This window comes from Cariama cristata, unplaced genomic scaffold (assembly GCF_000690535.1).
Source record: "Cariama cristata isolate BGI_N322 unplaced genomic scaffold, ASM69053v1 scaffold484, whole genome shotgun sequence".
Classification (NCBI taxonomy): domain Eukaryota; kingdom Metazoa; phylum Chordata; class Aves; order Cariamiformes; family Cariamidae; genus Cariama; species Cariama cristata.
This window is the reverse complement of record NW_009610990.1, coordinates 31,719-48,869: the sequence shown is the minus strand read 5'-3', so window position 1 is coordinate 48,869 and position 17,151 is coordinate 31,719. Positions and strand designations below refer to the sequence as shown.

Genomic DNA, 17,151 nt, shown 5'->3' with positions numbered 1-17,151 from the left:
TATTTAGACATTTGGGGAAATTGTGCTCTATTTAATTGTTTGGAAAACACAAAGTCCACTTCAGATTTCTGTTCTCAGCGAGTCCAAAAATCCAAGCTGGCTAGGATTTATTATTGCCAAGTTGTGGAAACAGTTTGTACAGTAAGATAAGAAGATTCTTGGTTGCATCTCTTAAGTGTGAAGATCAAATACATTCAGGAATGAGGAGTTTTAGCTTTTTTTCTCTTGTGTACTTTGTGAAAGTTTTATTGTAGTATTGGACAATCTACTTGAATATCAAAACCATTGCTCTCTGCCACAATATTGATTACTGAAAACAATCAAAATATTTTGTCCATTTTTTTCTTTGTCTTTATGGGGTTTTGTGGGTATATTTCTAGTTGGATTTTGTTTGTGAAAGTGGGACAGATAAGGTAAACAAACTAGCTAAACAACATTGACTTCTTAATTTCTTTCCACAGTTTTAAAATTGTGAAAACATGGCTCATTCAAAGACGAGAGCCAATGATGGAAAAATCACATATCCTCCAGGAGTCAAAGAGATCTCTGACAAAATATCTAAGGAAGAGATGGTGAGAAGGCTAAAGGTGAGTAAGCAAGTAACTGTTTGCAGATTGAAGTTTCTTGTATACAGCATTCAATGATCCTATTACTATACTGTCTGTCTGTGAAAGGATATTTTTTTTTTTTTTTTCCCCTTTGGGCCTTACCTTTCCTATGCTCAGAAGGAGAAACTTGTTGGCTATTGTGCCTTTTGTTCTACCACTTTCTTAAAGTGACTTGTTCAAAAACGTTTAAATGAGTTAAAAATTCACAAATGGAAATAAGCTATATTAATTTCAAACTTTTAGTAGTATTTATTTCAGCTCTTACAGTAATCCAGTACTTTTAGAGAAGAAAATATTGGAAAACACAAAGAGAGTAATAATTTTGGAAATACTATGGATGCCTCAGGATACATTCCTTTTATGTAGTTGTGCTCTTTGAGTTGATTATAAAACCCTTTAGTCTCATTATTTTAGCCTGTATTGTAATGAAGGTAGTCGTTGATTATACTACGTATTTCTATCTCCTGAATTTCTTAACTGCTTTATTTGACCTAACTCTATAGGAAGGTTGGAGAGATATGGGGGATAATTATGTTACTACGGTTGTTTATCTACCCATGTACTGTCACAAAAAGGCAGGACTGTTAGTATTGTGCAGAAGGAATGCCTGCAACTTGGGCTTGCCCTGTGAAACAGGAGGGAACAGATGTGGGAGAGGAACCTGAGGTATTCTAACAGCTGGAAGAGCTTAATTTGGAGGTTGTTTTCTTAAGAAGTAGTTTTAAGTCAGTTGGAACTACTGGTAAATGAACAAAACCCAATAAAGCCCCAAAGCACAAGGTTTCCTTCTCCCCTCCCCTCAGTAACCGGTGTGGGACTGATAGACTGTAGTCAGTATACTGCAGTCTGTGATGTTGAATAGATGACATTTATAACTTTATGTATGAGTGACCCCTAACAGAAGAAATTATTTGTTAGCACTTGCATCTTTTTTTTTTTTCAGCTTGTGAAAATGCACACAGTTCTTACTGATACTTTTTCTGCTATAGTTTCATTTCATTTTTGGCCTTGAATGTCTAGTCCCTTCTGTTCTCTCACCTTGATCTTTCCTTCAGGAGAAGTGTGCTTTTGAGGATATCCTGTATTTCTTGGCAGCTGTTTGTTCTGGCTGTGCATTCGTTGGTTTCCAGGCAGGGAGAAAACCACACAATTTTTTTTTTTTATGAAGGATTATATGATCTATGCTACACAAGTGTACAGACCTACAATATAAACACAGTTGCAGGTGATAAAGAACAGTAGTTGGTAAATAAGTGAACTGCTAGCCCCTTCATTTCCCTGACTGCCAAATTCATATAAGTATTAAGGAAGAAGCACTTTTCTGTGGATTTTATTTTGACTTACACATGTGGATAGTCTGCTGTTTGTTAACAACAATCTATTTATATAAATACAAATTATTGGGAAATCTGAGAATAAAATGGAAAATATGTAGTGAGTTTCTGTATTAGTGTAACTTAACTCAGAAATTTTATGCATTTCTGATCCATGCCACCCTCAAGTTATAGTAGATTTGGAAAGGAGATAGAAACTAAATGGTCGGAGTCATGAACTAGCGCTGAAGACAGAAAGAAGGTGATAACCACTTGGAAATGATGAATGATGTGAGAAAAGCTTTCTTTTTTCCACAGTTTCTCTTAATACACAAGAACCAAGGCATCATCTAATGAAATATACTAAGTATTAGACCAGCAGTCTAATAACAAACTTTTCCATAAGTTATAGAAATAAATTCCAAAGCTTATTACAGTAGAAAGATGTAGGAAAAATTGAATGCATTAAGAAATGTAGGCCACATCTGGAAGATGAAGCTCTGGGAGTATTAATCATGGTGGCCTGGGTGTGATTTCAGGTCCAGGAATCCTTTAATCTATTCCTTTGGAGGAAGCTAGAAATATACGCTAGAACTAGCTTTTTTTCTTTGTTTTTCCTTAAACGCTGTGAACAGGTTACTCTGGAGACAAGATGACTGATTTTTCTGTTGTCCTGCCCAGTATGGAAGTTCATGTTGTCAGGGAAGAGAAACGTGAAGGTTCATTTCTAGAGTAGACAAAAACCATACTTGTTGCAAGAACTCTTGTGACACCTGTATATTTATTCATTACCTTGTTAATTATATAAATCAACCTACTTTCCATAGAAGCGAAAACAATTCAGGTTTTTAAATTACTTTAATAGGGTGTAAGGGCACCAGTGTACTTTAAGTGGTTCATCTTGTATCTGACTGGGGTGGACTTTATTTTTCTCACAGTGAAAACTATACATGTGCGTAACCTGCCAATCTTCTGTGCCTTTTGGTAAAGGATTCTGATATCCTTGGAAACTTCACAGCTGCTGTGATCCTAATTATGCAGAAATCCTTCCTTTTTTAAAGTAGGATTTTTTGCTACCTGACTAATTACAGTAAACTAGTTTTAACGAGAGTTGAACTCCTTAAAATAACTCTGCCTCTGTGATTCAAATAAGAAATTGGAGACAAACATAATTACTTTGTTTTGTCAGTAGGTTTTTCTCCTCCAAACAGTTCTTTAAATGTAAGAATTCTCACCAACTAGCAGTTACTAATTATGGTTTTTCTTGCTTTTGTTCTATTTAGGGTGTTAAATACTTGGTGTCCCAGACTTTTTTTTCCTTTTTCTTCCATAACTTTAGTCTGCTGGATCCAAATAATACTAATGGGTGTTTTAGTCCTGTTGGACAACATGCATGCTGCTGTTGAAAGCAGCACAGGGGCTAAACTTATCAGTGCGGTACTAGAGAAAAACCTGAAATTGAAAGAAAATAGAGGGAAAGTAAATTGTAACCCGAAATACTTTAGGGAGAAATAAGTATTTTAAATAAAGCTTTATTGTTTTCTAAATTTTTCAGTGAATGGCTATAACAGTGGATGCTGTTGCGGGTTTTTATTTATTTATTTGGCCAACTTGATTATATGATTTCTCAAAAAGATAAGTGAAGTACTACAGCTAGGCTTTCAGTAACTCTGCTGAGACTGTGTGTTAGGACAATTGATAGAGGACTTGACTAGGTCCTTCCTGTACCCTGAAAAATAAGGTAATGGTTACTCAAATAAGTACTACCGCATTATTAATAGTGCTTCTAACAGAATTTGCATGAAAACAGAAAAGGAACTTTCAGTAAGGACCCTGTTACACTTTGTATTTCATTTTATATACTGTTGTGTGTATTTTTAGATGGTTGTGAAAACTTTCATGGATATGGACCAGGACTCTGAAGAAGAAAAGGAGCTCTACCTAAATCTTGCTTTACATCTTGCTTCAGATTTTTTCCTCAAACATCCTGATAAGGATGTACGTTTGTTGGTAGCATGTTGTCTTGCTGATATTTTCAGAATTTATGCCCCTGAAGCTCCATACACTTCACCGGATAAACTAAAGGTAAATTGAATTAATCCCTTTTTCCACACCAGGTTTTTAAACTGAATGATTGATATAATTGATTATAACATTTTTCTCCCTTTGTTTCCAGTTCAGCCTAAGCAATCCAAAGTTTTCACTTGATAGGGGATAGGGGTGTTTGGTCAGGTCAAATGTTCATCAGATAAAGTGGTAAATAGTACATCTTCCAATAAGAGAGTTTTGGATTTATATTGAAAATAAATATTTTATTGAACTGTCATTGGGATTTACAGACAGTGGTCTGCTACTTTAGAGGTATTGATATGTCTATAGCTTTTCTCATGATCTCTTGCAAGACAGCTAATTCCTTCGGTTGGAAAAATACCTCTGCTACTTTCAATTAAACTACAAGAGATGATTACTGTATTTTTATAGATAAAGGCTGTATTGAAAAAAAAAGTATTTTTGTACAAAGGACAATGATTTCTGATGTGAAATAGAAAATTCTGCAGTTACAAACATCACTGATCCCACTAGATGGAGGTGGTTGATAGATAAATGCCAGGTTTGAAAAGGCAGTGCAGATCTGCCCCATTTGTTTCAGAAAAATTAAATTTTAGATTGTTTTGTGCTTTTCTTTTTTAATTTTGTTTTTAATAGAAATCTAACTCTCTTTCCAACTCACAAAATCAAACTACTTCCCTTACATAGTCTGAATCTAGAGTGATGAACTGAGTCTTATAGAAAATCTTGCAGGGGAAAATAACACTGAAAAAATGCATACTTTTTTGTCTCCTTGATTTAAGAGTGTGTGTAGGCTTTTTATGTTTTGGTTTGTTTTTGCTTTGTTTTTTCTACAGTAGGATAAAAAGATGATCGTGGTGGAAGGTATATCTATTATCACTCAAGAAGGAATCGCTCAATTTCTGATCTAGTGGTTGCACCAGAAGTGCTTCCTAAGTAGGGCAAACAGTACGGTTTCGACTGTAGTACATCCTTTGTTACCAGGCATGCTGGAGGGATACCTAGGGATTTCGGTTAGCTGTATTTTCTTAATTCGGAATTGTTGCACCTCTGATTACACACTATCTAGCTACCTTACTTATTGATCACACCATCTTCAACTGGAGACAAACATTAGCTTTCTCTACTGTGCTATATTTAAGTCCAGTTTTGAGGCATCTTGATTTCTATTTTAGTTTTGAGTGTATGTTTTCCTTTGCTCATTTGGCTTAGAGGTTTTTTTTTTCCCTTTCTTGCTGAGTGGGCTAACAAATTATAATATTCCTCCTTACAGAATTTGATCTATCAAATGCTACTAGGTTTCAAATTTTATAGTATATAGTATTGGAAGGCTCGCATTACTGATCTCTTACTTGCAGTGTAAGCATACTGCTACTACTACTCCTTGGATAGAGCTCTGGACAGACTGGGAAATTCCACTGTTAGCATTCAGTTCTGTAATCTGTGCAGATTTCAGAATTCAGTTTCTTGATGCAGATTTCTAAACACGTTTTGAGAAATAAAGAAAGGACAAACATAGAGGTCTTTGAGGGCTATTGAGGTACGTTTTTGCAAACCTGTTTCTGCTGAACACAGCTTTTGTGGTTGCCGGAGAAGCTGTGATAGAAACATTGAAGAGTTCCCTCCACTTATGACAAAGAGGTAAGAGGAAGAATGCTTCCTCTTGGGTTATATTGTGGCACTATTTTTAACCCATTACTTAATATCATATATCTGTGCTGCAGCTTTGAGTCTCTTCTAGTATGTTTAGCACTAAAGTTAAAGATGGCAAAGGCAAGTGCTGAAAAGGATAATTTCTTGAGAGGCAAAACTTGAGATTTAAGTTTTTGTCCTTGCTTCAGACTCTGCGGAACTTGTTGTAATTTATGCATCGTGCCAGTGAGATACTGAGAGAAGGAATCAGAATTTCAGATTTCCTTCTCTGATTTGTATCCTCAGTAGAAATCTTACATTTCTCGCTGATTGTTGAAAGAGCTTTGACCACAGGGATGGAAAATGCCACGAGTAGGCTAAGAGCAGAACTGGAGCAGGAGATTGCTCTTCTAGGATCTAGAAAGTTCTCACTTTAAGTCCTCCTCAGTCTGGGGAAAGCCTAGAGCCCAAATCTAATTTTCTGGGGGGAAGATGTTCTAATCACTGTTACGTGTCAAAGAAAACCACTTGGACAAATGGACTGTCTGCCTGACTTGGCTGAAATGGAGATGTTTAAGGGTGTATATGGTAGCAGAACTTCAAGCATCTGAGTGTGTTCTGTGGTGAAAGCCATAGCTCTGATGCTTACTGAAGCCGTTGTGTGGTTAATTAGTATCAAGACAACAATTCACAAAAAAACATTCCATATTCTGCCTAAAGTTGAAGTATAAGAACTTTTGGTTTTAGAGTCTAATGTAGACTTGCCTTATGGAGTCTGATGTGAAACCATATTGTCCAATTTGTGAAAGTGTTGCAACTTCTTAGTTGCAGCCAAAGTTTATTTTATCCTGTGTTTTAGGATTATAAATGTATGTTCAAATAGTATATTCTATATACTCAAAAAAGGGAAAAACTTTAGGTCCTGTTACACTAGATATTAAAAATTAGTGAGCACTTCTGAGTTTAGTCTGTCTTGCTTCCTTTAAAACAGGAATAGGAATAAATAAGTAAAATTATTACTTTTTCAAATGATTATTTGTGAAGCATTAGGATGCTAGACATATTGTACATGTATGCTATTCATTAATGTATGTATTCATATACAATACAGTGATGAGTAATTTATAAAAATCGGGAAAATTAGTTTTGGTTTCAGTAGGGTCTTTGAATCACATTCAGTAAGTAAGCATTATGTACTGAGCTGCAGGATAAAAAGTAAAGATACATTGTTAAATGAACTGATTGAGATTTATCTGTACAAGTAAAGTTTAACAGAATCATTATGCCTCAGGCATGAATTCTAAGATTAAGTTGTTTTTATATTTGGAATTGGTCATTCTCTTGGATGCTCCCTTTCTTCTTTAATTGAATCTTATCCTTCCCTGAGGCTCAGTTTGTGTGCCTTCTAAACTTCACAGCACCTTCTGGTGTGCTACTTTTTCAGATGATGGAACTCATTTTGGGTGGGCTGATGGCCTGCTAGTGGTTCAGGCACTAATTTTTAAGGGGGGGTTCTTCAGTCTGGCTTTTGCCTGCGGACTGAATGCCTTTCAGTGGTTGGAGTCCATTAGATGTGTCCTTTGAACTGTGTCTTTTGGTTTGATTTCAACTAAAGAGTCCAGTTCATGTGCTCTGTAACTGAACTGAAGTGTAAACCAAACAGTGATTCTTCTGATCATCCTTACTTAGCACTTCAAAGGCACAATCGTGGTCCAAATTCAAACATTAGTGTAGCTGTATCTCTCAACAACGTGCTTGCTGTGCTTTTTTTGCCAAGAGATGATGGTGTCACGCGTAATCTAGTTCTTGTTTTTACCTAGAACCACAGTAATGCTCAGCTTAATGATTAAGGCTAGATTTTGTGGTTGTAGCCTTGGAAAAAAGGAACCTCATTGTCCTCTTTATCCATCTCATTATTCTTGAAGGGGTGAGGGGAAATGTTCCTTTGAAAATATTATAGAAAAGCTTTCTAGACTATTTCTAGGGTAGTTTTTTCAGGGTTAACTGTAAGGCTTTCTTGTATTTATTATGGCAACTTTATAGCTTTGGGAATTTATTTGATTTGTATGTAGATTTTTGGATGAAATATAGATACAGTTGAGGTTGTGAATACTGTTTCTGGTGATACGTACTTCTGAATATTTTGATTTAATATAGCAGTTATGAAATATAGTAGTTATGAATTTCCAGCTGTTAATTATCTGAATGTAAAAAGCATTTTCAAAAGACACCTTCCTGTGTGTTTCCATTCTGTTCATAATTGACTGTTTGCTTCTCATAACCTGCTTGAATTTATTTTGTGTGAGACTTCCTGAAGTCTGGTGCTGAAAGTTGATTAAGGAAGCAGGAGAAACTTGGGCTTATTGGGTTTTTTTTTCATTTGTTTTTATTTTGCAAGAGATGTGATCTGTGTCAGTAGCCTGATGACTGAGAAATGCACAAACAGTACAGTCTAAACGTATAATAATACTCTTGGGAAAGCTGCAGTTGCTTACTGCTTTTTTACCCTTCTGTCAAAAACTATTGCAGTATAAAGTAAAAATGTAAAATTCGTTGTCCTTCTGAATAATCTTTTGACTTTTGCAGCATGTCAGCCAATTGCAGCTCTGTTTGTCGAGTGTTTTTCTTTAGAAAAGAAAAACCTTTGCTTCCTTAGAAAAAAAGGCTGCTTTCTCAACCCTTTATAGAAACATGAAGCATTTAAAAATTACTCCTTGACATTCTCCATGGTATTTTGTAGATCATCTTCTTTTGGACAGTGAAATAGTGTGTCTGTCATTGCTGCATATTTTGTAATGATGAATAATACTAGTAATTTAAAAGGGTAATTATTTTGATTTTGAAAGTTTCATTGTAATTGCTTAAATAACTATCACTTCTTTCTTTTCAGGATATATTTATGTTCATAACAAGGCAACTTAAAGGTTTAGAAGATACAAAAAGCCCCCAGTTTAACCGATATTTTTATTTGCTTGAGGTAAGATTCATAACTTATTTTGTAATAACTGTAATTTTTCAACTTGATCATGTATTAACTACTCCTTTTATTTTTTTCCTGTTCAACACAGAACATTGCTTGGGTCAAGTCTTATAACATATGCTTTGAATTGGAAGACAGCAATGAGATTTTTACACAGTTGTACAGAACGCTGTTTTCAGTAATAAAGTAAGTATTGTCACCCCCAAGTATAATATATTATTGCATTGTTGAGATCAAATACTTCTAACCTAGATGTTCAGTCTATTGTGTGACTTTTAGCGTTAACGAGCTTAGTTTTGAGATTCAGTTTAACTAACGGTAGCAGTATAAATATAACAGGCTGTCAGTTTTGCCTATTTTATTTAAACAAGACACACTGAAAAGCATCTTTTTTTTTTTTTTTCCCTAAGAAACACTACTTTGGTTGTCTTTTACTGCGTTTGTTTTATTCTGTTCTTGAAATTGAAAGGTGCAATATGTAATTCTAAGGAATTTGGAGGATTATTGCTATAAAAATGTGAGTCAGAAAATAGTGGACACTGGAAGGTACTGCTAGAGATCGTCTAGTCTGCCCCCTTTGCTCAAACCAGGTCAGCTAGAGCAGGTTGCCCAGGACCGTAGCCAGTTGGATTTTGAGCGTCTCCAACGATGGAGAATCCATGGCCACTCTGGGCAGCCTTCTAGTGCTCAGTCACCCTTACACTTAAAAAGTTTCTCTTTCTTATGTTTAAATGGTATGTTCTGTATTTCACCTTGCACCCATTGCCTCTTGTCCTGTCACTGGACACCACTGAGAAGAGTCTCACCCTGTCTTCTTTACTCCCAACATCAGGTATTTAAACATAATAAGTTCCTCCCTCAGCCATCTCTTCTTGAGGCTAAAGAACGATGTCAGCTTTCTCAACCCCTCCTTGTATGAGAGCTGCTCTGGTCCCTTAATCATCTTTGTGGCCCTTTGCTGGACTGACTCCAGGATATCCCTGTCTCTCTTGTGCTGGGAAGCCCAGAACTGGACACAGCACTGCAGATGAACTCTCACCAGTGTTGAGTAGAGGGGAGGGATGTTCTAATGCGCTGTGTTTTAATGGTAGGGACAGATACAGTCCTCTTACTCTTTTACTACAGTAGTTAATGAAGAGGGCATGAGATACAGGAACATGTTGGAAAGTGGTATATACAGCTGAGAAACTTAAGTATTTGGACTTCTAAGAAAACTTGTGATTTGATTATTATATTTCTTGTTGTTTGGCATCACTTCAGGGAGTACTCTGAATGGAAGTTGTGCTTTATATGAATAGTACACTAAGAATTCTTGTTTTTAATTTCAGCAACGGTCATAACCAAAAAGTACACATGCACATGGTTGATCTAATGAGCTCTATCATTTGTGAGGGAGATACTGTGTCGCAGGAACTTTTGGATACAGTGTTAGTTAATCTAGTGCCAGCACATAAGGTAAGACTTAATAGTGGATTAATGTGTTGTGGTGGTTTTTTTTTGTAATTGTGATTTATTTGATGTGTGTGTTCAGATACTTAGATTTCATTGACAGAATAGCTGTAGCAAATGTGTTCTTACTACTTGGATATTTTTAGCAAACAAATAAATTTTAATAGCCAGACAATTCAGTAGAGTTTCATCGCTTTGATTCACTTGCCATAAACCAAAATATCAGTGGTCATAGTAATCTAAAAACTTTAATGTCATATGAATTTATACCCAGGTTTTTTATATTAAGTTCTCCTGGTACTGACCATATATAAAAGATACATACATCCTTTGGAAAGTTTTTAATTAGTATAATGCTATATCGACAGTTCTAACTAATGTGCTGCCCTAAGTGGGAGGGAGAAAGTTGGTACGATGGCTGATTTGTAGTTGGCTCTGTATTTCAGAAATGGTGACTTGGCGTTATTGCAAGCACATTGGTGTGTTTTTGATGCAGCCGTAGAATTAACTTTGTTTAGAAATAGTGGTGCCTGAAGAGCCCAAGTGACAGCTGTCTATCCTTAACAAATAATGTCTTGTCAAAAAAAAAAAGTGTCCTACAGATGCTTTGGAATGCATTTGGTGTGTTGGGTTTTTTTGTGGGTTTTTTGGTGGTGGCTTTTTTGTGTGTGTTGGTTTTGTTTTGTGTTTGTGTGTTGGTTTTGGGTTCGGTGTTTTTTTTTTTTTTTTTTGAAACAGTGGTGTACCTGAAGAAACTGGGTAGACTTTTTCATAAGATGCTCTCTGAAAAATACAGCAAGTAGTATGACATAGTGTGCCTTACTACAAGCCATCAATTTCAGTAAATAAACAGCACATAAATTACTTTTCTATTGAAGGTGAAAGACTAAGTGCTTAGTATAGATCAGTTTGGGGTTGTTTTTCTGTTTGTTTGTTTGTTTTTTTACTGGAAATATTTTAGCTGTGTCCTTCAAGGATCTAGCACTTGTATGCCAGGACCAGACTGAAATTTGTGTGGCTGAAAATCAGATTTAAAAAGTAAAGCATTGGAATACAAGAAACAAAAGCAAGACAAAGTACTTCAGTTTGTATTTTCTCAGTTGTTAAGCATCTGTTGTTTTGTTGTCACCTGTGTTCAACTTAATTTGACTGTACTGTCTTTATGATTCATGTTTAATAAATTGATTTTGAGTTTAAGATTTTGCATCATCTTAGACTGTGTGTAGCATTGAAACAATTCTATTTTATAGTAGATTTAAAGTTATTGAGTGAACATTTTAATAGGGTAAGGTATTTGGGGTTTTGCATTTTCTTCTGCTTTAATCAGACTGGCTCTTGATAGGATGCTGGTTTGTAGCTTGCTATCTAACTGAAATATTTACGTAACTTTAGACCATATTCTCAGTCCTTTTACCTTTGTTTTAATTTTTTTTAACCTTTTTCATACTATAGAAGAAGTTTCTAATATATTCAGATGAAATAGAAAAATCTTAATATAGTGTTTATTTAAAATTTTGGAGGTTACATAGTCATCTAACCACTTTCTATGACTACTAATGTCGTGTTGGAAAAATGTAATGAATTCACAGTGAGAATTTCTCCACTCATGCCCGTTGAGCACAAAGCTACAAGGGGGGTTAAGGACAAAGTCCACCCTAAAGAAGACCTATGTCTTAGCTAACCTAGTCATTAAGCTGTACAGGCTGTGGGAAAGGGAAACTGAAAAATAAGCCTGGCCACTGAAAATGGCGTAATGGCAAGTGTTGGTGTAATGGTGAGTAGGGAATCCTTACCTCGCCAGATTGATGGAGTAGAAGGAGCATAGATCTGTTACTAGCTCAGATTTGAAAATGATCTGATGGAGAGATTGTTGTAGATATGACAACTACGTTTGTAGCAAGTGACAGGCAAGCGGTGTATTTTTGATACAGCCATAAGGAAGGTTGTGCGTGTGAGGGAATGTGGGGTGCCCTTGTGAATTGAATGACTGTATTATAGAAAACAGTAATAGAGCTAGTATGACGCTTGGTGTATACACAGTTGTGTTAGGTAACACTGGGTTGAAGGCTTGAGGAGCTTAATCTGTGTAATTTATCAAAAGAGCAGTCTGTAAGTGTGTATTGGGAAGAGAAGATTCCAACAGCTCCTTTAGTTTTGGATCCCAGATGCTAAGGTCCAATGGCTGAAATTCAACATTAGACAGATCGATGCAGAAGTTATGAATATTTTAAAGAGCTGTAGTAACTAGTTGAACAATTTACCAACGCTGTTGCCTCTTAAAACCAAGGTCTATTTTTTTCCAAAGAGGAATACCAGATATGGTCCGAATATTTTAAAGAGCTGTAGTAACTAGTTGGACAATTTACCAAAGGTTAATTCAACGCTGTTGCTTCTTAAAACCAAGGTCTATTTTTTCCAAAGAGGAATGCCAGATATGGTCCATAGTCCTGAGTAGGAAGTCTGATAAGCAATGGTGCTGGCAGGACAGCTGCAACAACTGAGACATAAGGAGTATATACTGGGGACGTGACGTACTATCAGATGTCTGTCTACCATCATTAGTAGTCACCGAAGTAGTCTAGGCTGCTCTAGCTCATTTAAGTTTGTCATCCAGCTCCCTTGGCCAGAATAAAAGCCATATTGATGTAAACGTGTATGAAAGTGGCTGTCGCGGCTATCACAAAACAGGTACGTTAGAGTACGTACAGGCTTGCCTGAGTAGTACAGCAGGTATCACGTCAGTCACTAAAACAGTAAACTTCACTTGTCTGACCATGTGCTCAACTCTAAATTTCTGTGATGTTTAATTAGTTTTTTCCTTCTGTGGCTTCTCTTTTCTTCTTTTCTGTGAACTCTACTGAAATTCTTTTGAAAGGACTATATGAAGACCTTCTGTGGCTTCTCTTTTCTTCTTTTCTATGAACTCTACGGAAATTCTTTTGAAAGGACTATATGAAGGGGGAATGAAATAAATAAATAAATAGTGACCTAAACCCAGAAAAGACCAGAAGCAAGGGAGAGGTAGTCAATATGGAAAGGCAAAAAAATTAATAGTTTTCTTTTCCCTTTTAATTGTCTTTTTAGATTATAAAGTCTTTATGGCAGTACCTGTAAACAGCTTTGTGTTTGCACAGTGTGTTAGAAGGCAAATAGTACTTTATTTGTTCGAGTGTTTGCCAGAGTGTTCCATTTTCAGCCTCAGGAATAGTACAGGGAATCCCACATTGTGGATCCCACATGCTTTACATGCTTATCTTTTCGAAAAAGTGATATTGACAATTAAATTCTTAACTGTCTTTGCTGGGAACTGGCTTAATAATTAGTGTTATCTATCTTGGCAACACTTCAGCTGAGCTTTTTCTTTGTTAGCCATCCTTAAAAACCTGTTTCACTCCCCCAGCAGAACTAGAAGAATCTGTTAGAACTGTTATGTCAAGTGCTCTTGGATACAACTGCTGCTGCCGTGCCATTGATGATGAGAATAAAATCGGAGACCATTTTCAAATTCCAAGAAAAATAATATGTTGAAATGTATGGTTTTTTAAGAGTATTTGCTCTAGATACAGACTTAACGTTTGATTTTACTCCTAAAGTTATAAAATTGACTGGATTGATGCTAGGTAGTCATCCGTTTTAAAGAATAAAATAAGGGACATGCATTTGTGTGTGGTGTGGTGTTTTTTTTTTTTTTTTTTGAGCTGTATTAAATTGGACATTGAGAGGCAACTGGAAAAAATAACTGAAAAAAATCAGTGAGTATGCATTTCCATCACTGTCAACCCCATTGTACCACTACAACTGTGTTTTGGCTCTGTGGCAAACTGTTCTGGAGAGCATTGTCTATATAGACACAAAAATGTCTGTGCCATGCTGTCAGAGAGGTTGCCACTGCTTCTTGTGTCCGCAGTAGAAGTTTCTCAAACATTCTAGAGAAGAACAGGTATGAAAAATGAGTTGGTAAAACTATTAAAGTCTTCCAGTGTAAAAAGCTTGAAATGCTAGCATTGAGTACACAAACATCATGGTAGGAATTGAAACAAAGGAGAGAACTTAGGGTTGACAAAGATGATCTGTTTTCAAATATTATTGCTGGAGGCCTTCTAAGCATTAAAAATTAAAAAAAAAGTTCTGTTTATTAATGTTCTTTTCTGAAAGAAAACTGCAGGTTTTTTTTGGGAAAAGGTCTGTATGTGGCATCCTGTAAGTCTGTTACAGATGTTAAATATAACTTCTAAATTATCTTGCAAAAGATCTGTGTTCTGCCTTTACATGGCTGGTTCTTTGATTTGTCCTTACCAATCAATACTTATTTCTGCTTTTTCCTTCAAAATGTAGTAATTACTAATGATTACTTTAAACGGGGTTGCCAGCTGATGGCTTCGTTTCTACCCAATTCAGAACACTCAAAAAATTATCCCCACTGGGTACTTACATGCTCTTAGAGGCATCCTGATTAAGATTATTGTCCGCATCATGAGGGCTTTCTTAAATCATTAAAAGATCTTGGGATACGTGTCAATTTTTTCCTAAATATATAGAAAGATTGAAGAGAGGATAATGATAGAAGAGTTTAGATAAACACAGAGAAGAAATTTGTTAAATTAGGTCTTACCCTTATAAAATTTCTCCTTCAGGCAAAGTTTAAAGAATCTTTGTGGCTGTTAAATTAGTCAGAAAGATAGTTTTGGCAGATCTTTGAACCTATTTGGTAATGGCCTGGGTTGCTCCTGTTTTCATTTCAACTAAGGCAGTGCTGCTTTGTCTTGTCTCTGCTCTTATCTTGAAGCTGGAAAAGGGAGAAGAAAACTTTCTTGTGTGCTTTTTCTTTAGCACTGTTATTTTCAGAAAGTTCAGCCTCTGGACGTTTGAGGGCCCCAGCTATCGGCACAATTACATCAAGTACATGAGGCATGGAAAAAAAAGCAAACTTTAGCAAACTTTTCTCAGCCAGTTGTGATCTAGAATATTTTTTCTCTTTGCAGCTTTTTTAGGTAGAATGACATGTAATGTGGTTTGAGGGCCCCAGCTATCGGCACAATTACATCAAGTACATGAGGCATGGAAAAAAAAGCAAACTTTTCTTAGCCAGGTGTGATCTAGAATATTTTTTCTCTCTGCAGCTTTTTTAGGTGGAATGATGTGTAATGTGAATATATTACTCAGGGTTGCAAATAGCTACTTCTAGCATTTATCTCTGCAGACATTAAGGTTTTAAAATGAACTGCTGTGTGAAAGATAGAAGCTGAAACTGTAATTCATGGGAATCAAAACAGATCAGCCTGTTGGAACTCTACTGTGCTAGGTCTGCTGTTCGGACTTGTTTTATACGTAGATCAGATCTTGCTCATGATCTAGAGTTAGCTCTTACCCAGGTGAAAGTTGTTTTCTTTATTTTGGTGGAGATGAACTGTGGAAGTCAAGAAGGATCAGAGCAAGAATTGCAAGTGGCATACATTCCTTGTTACAGTCACTTGTGCCTTTTATTTCCTGCACCGTCACGACTTTAGCTAAATAACGGAAAACAAATGCTACAGGTAGAAGTACCTTTTTTTTTTTTTTTTTTGTCTTAACCATAAAGAGCAATCTAGCATGCAGCACCTTCTCTTTTCTGGGACATGGACAGCTGTACAATTTTGTAAAAAGACTGCCAATGTTGACCATTGTGTCTTGATTAGATAAGGGAAGAGGAAAGTACAAGGATGTAGCATCTTATGTAAGCATTCGAGTATCTTTCCAGAATTGGGGTTTTTATTCACCTTCTGGAGTGGCTCTGAGTAAAACAGATACTTCAAGCATGAATCTTTGTAGTGTTTTGACTTAAGTCACCTACCTTAATCCTATCAGAAGGCAAGTCAAAGACTTCTTTTGGTTTAGATTAACAGAAAATGTTAATCTGTTCCCACTGCTGTCTAGAAGCCTACAGTTCTACATTTTTTTAAAAATTATGGATAATAATCTCCATCTCTTTGCAAATCATCGCGGTTTTTTTTTTTTGTTTAGATAGCTGCACAGAACCAAGTGTATGCAAGCAAAGGAATACCCTGGGTGTGGCAAGACATCTTGTGTTTGCTTTTCATCATGCTAAAAGGGAGTTTTTGTCCTTTTATGGATGAGATGTATTTACAAAAAAAACCAACCACAAACTGCCCCTTTATACTGTTGTCTTGTAAATGGAATATGCTGGGTTGTCTTAAATTGCAAAGATTAATAAAAATAGGGGGAACTGTATTTTTACAGAGACTTTTGGCTATTAAAAGACTGTATATATATTTTTGTATTGAAGACTTTTCCTTCGTTCTTCTACATGTTAATCAAGTCTACAGTGGGTGTCACAACGGCTAGGTCGCATTTTCTTCTGCAAATTATTGGAAAAAATGGTGATACAGAAATTGGAGTGAGGACATAGCAACTAGAGGGTGGCGAATGTGTGCTGGGAAAGGAAGGAAACAGTGATAGAGCAGTAACCCAGTTAGACAAATGGAGGGATAGGAATGGTGGTGGTGTGTTTATTTTTTATATTAGAGTTTTGTTAGTTTTTATTTGTCTCCCTTTTTCGCTCACGAACTAAAATTCTAGGTGTGCTTTTTTTTTTCTTTGCTATCTCAGTCAAACAGAGTGAGTACCTTTGCAAGATGCTAGGGAGAGACTGTGATGTGATGGTTCACAGGTGGCTGCTTGATGCGAGGATGGAATCGTACTTTCTACCACAATCCTGTTCAGAGTCTTGCTTCTGTGGTGACTGTAAATGCCTTGATGTTGCTTTATATCACTTTCCTGGTTTTTAGGGGGGAAGCTGATAAGGAGGAGCAGTAAAATGCAGGAGCTGACTTCGCTGAGTGTCAGGCTTAGATGGGCAATTGCAAAGTAAGGCCCGATTTGCCAGGAAAGAGTTTTCTTGGTAGTATCAGGGGAGACTACAAAGCTGTGTTTGGACTAGGTTTGTTTTTACTATGTTATCTTTACTACTGAAAGTATAGAAAGAACAGGCTATTTCTTTAATGCATTTACCAGTACATGGTAGCTTTACATTCTTGTATTTATTTTTAAGATTAATGCATATGCTTATAACCTTTCTGTTTGTTCCCCCCCCCACCCCCCC

At 36.2% G+C, this 17,151-nt stretch overlaps 1 protein-coding gene across 1 annotated transcript in view; it reads left to right on the top strand.

Moving 5' to 3' along the window:
• Window positions 1-460: 460 nt before the first annotated feature.
• LOC104160009 (sister chromatid cohesion protein PDS5 homolog B) overlaps window positions 461-17,151 on the top strand; it is a gene marked incomplete at its 3' end in the record, with an annotated part of 45,647 nt that continues 28,956 nt past the window's right edge. Inside the window, exons 1-6 of the mRNA XM_009698059.1 lie at window positions 461-587; window positions 3,803-4,006; window positions 8,514-8,600; window positions 8,692-8,789; window positions 9,932-10,058; window positions 11,702-11,723. Of these exons, the coding sequence (XP_009696361.1) occupies window positions 480-587; window positions 3,803-4,006; window positions 8,514-8,600; window positions 8,692-8,789; window positions 9,932-10,058; window positions 11,702-11,723 (646 nt within the window). The remainder of the gene's footprint in view (window positions 588-3,802; window positions 4,007-8,513; window positions 8,601-8,691; window positions 8,790-9,931; window positions 10,059-11,701; window positions 11,724-17,151) is intronic.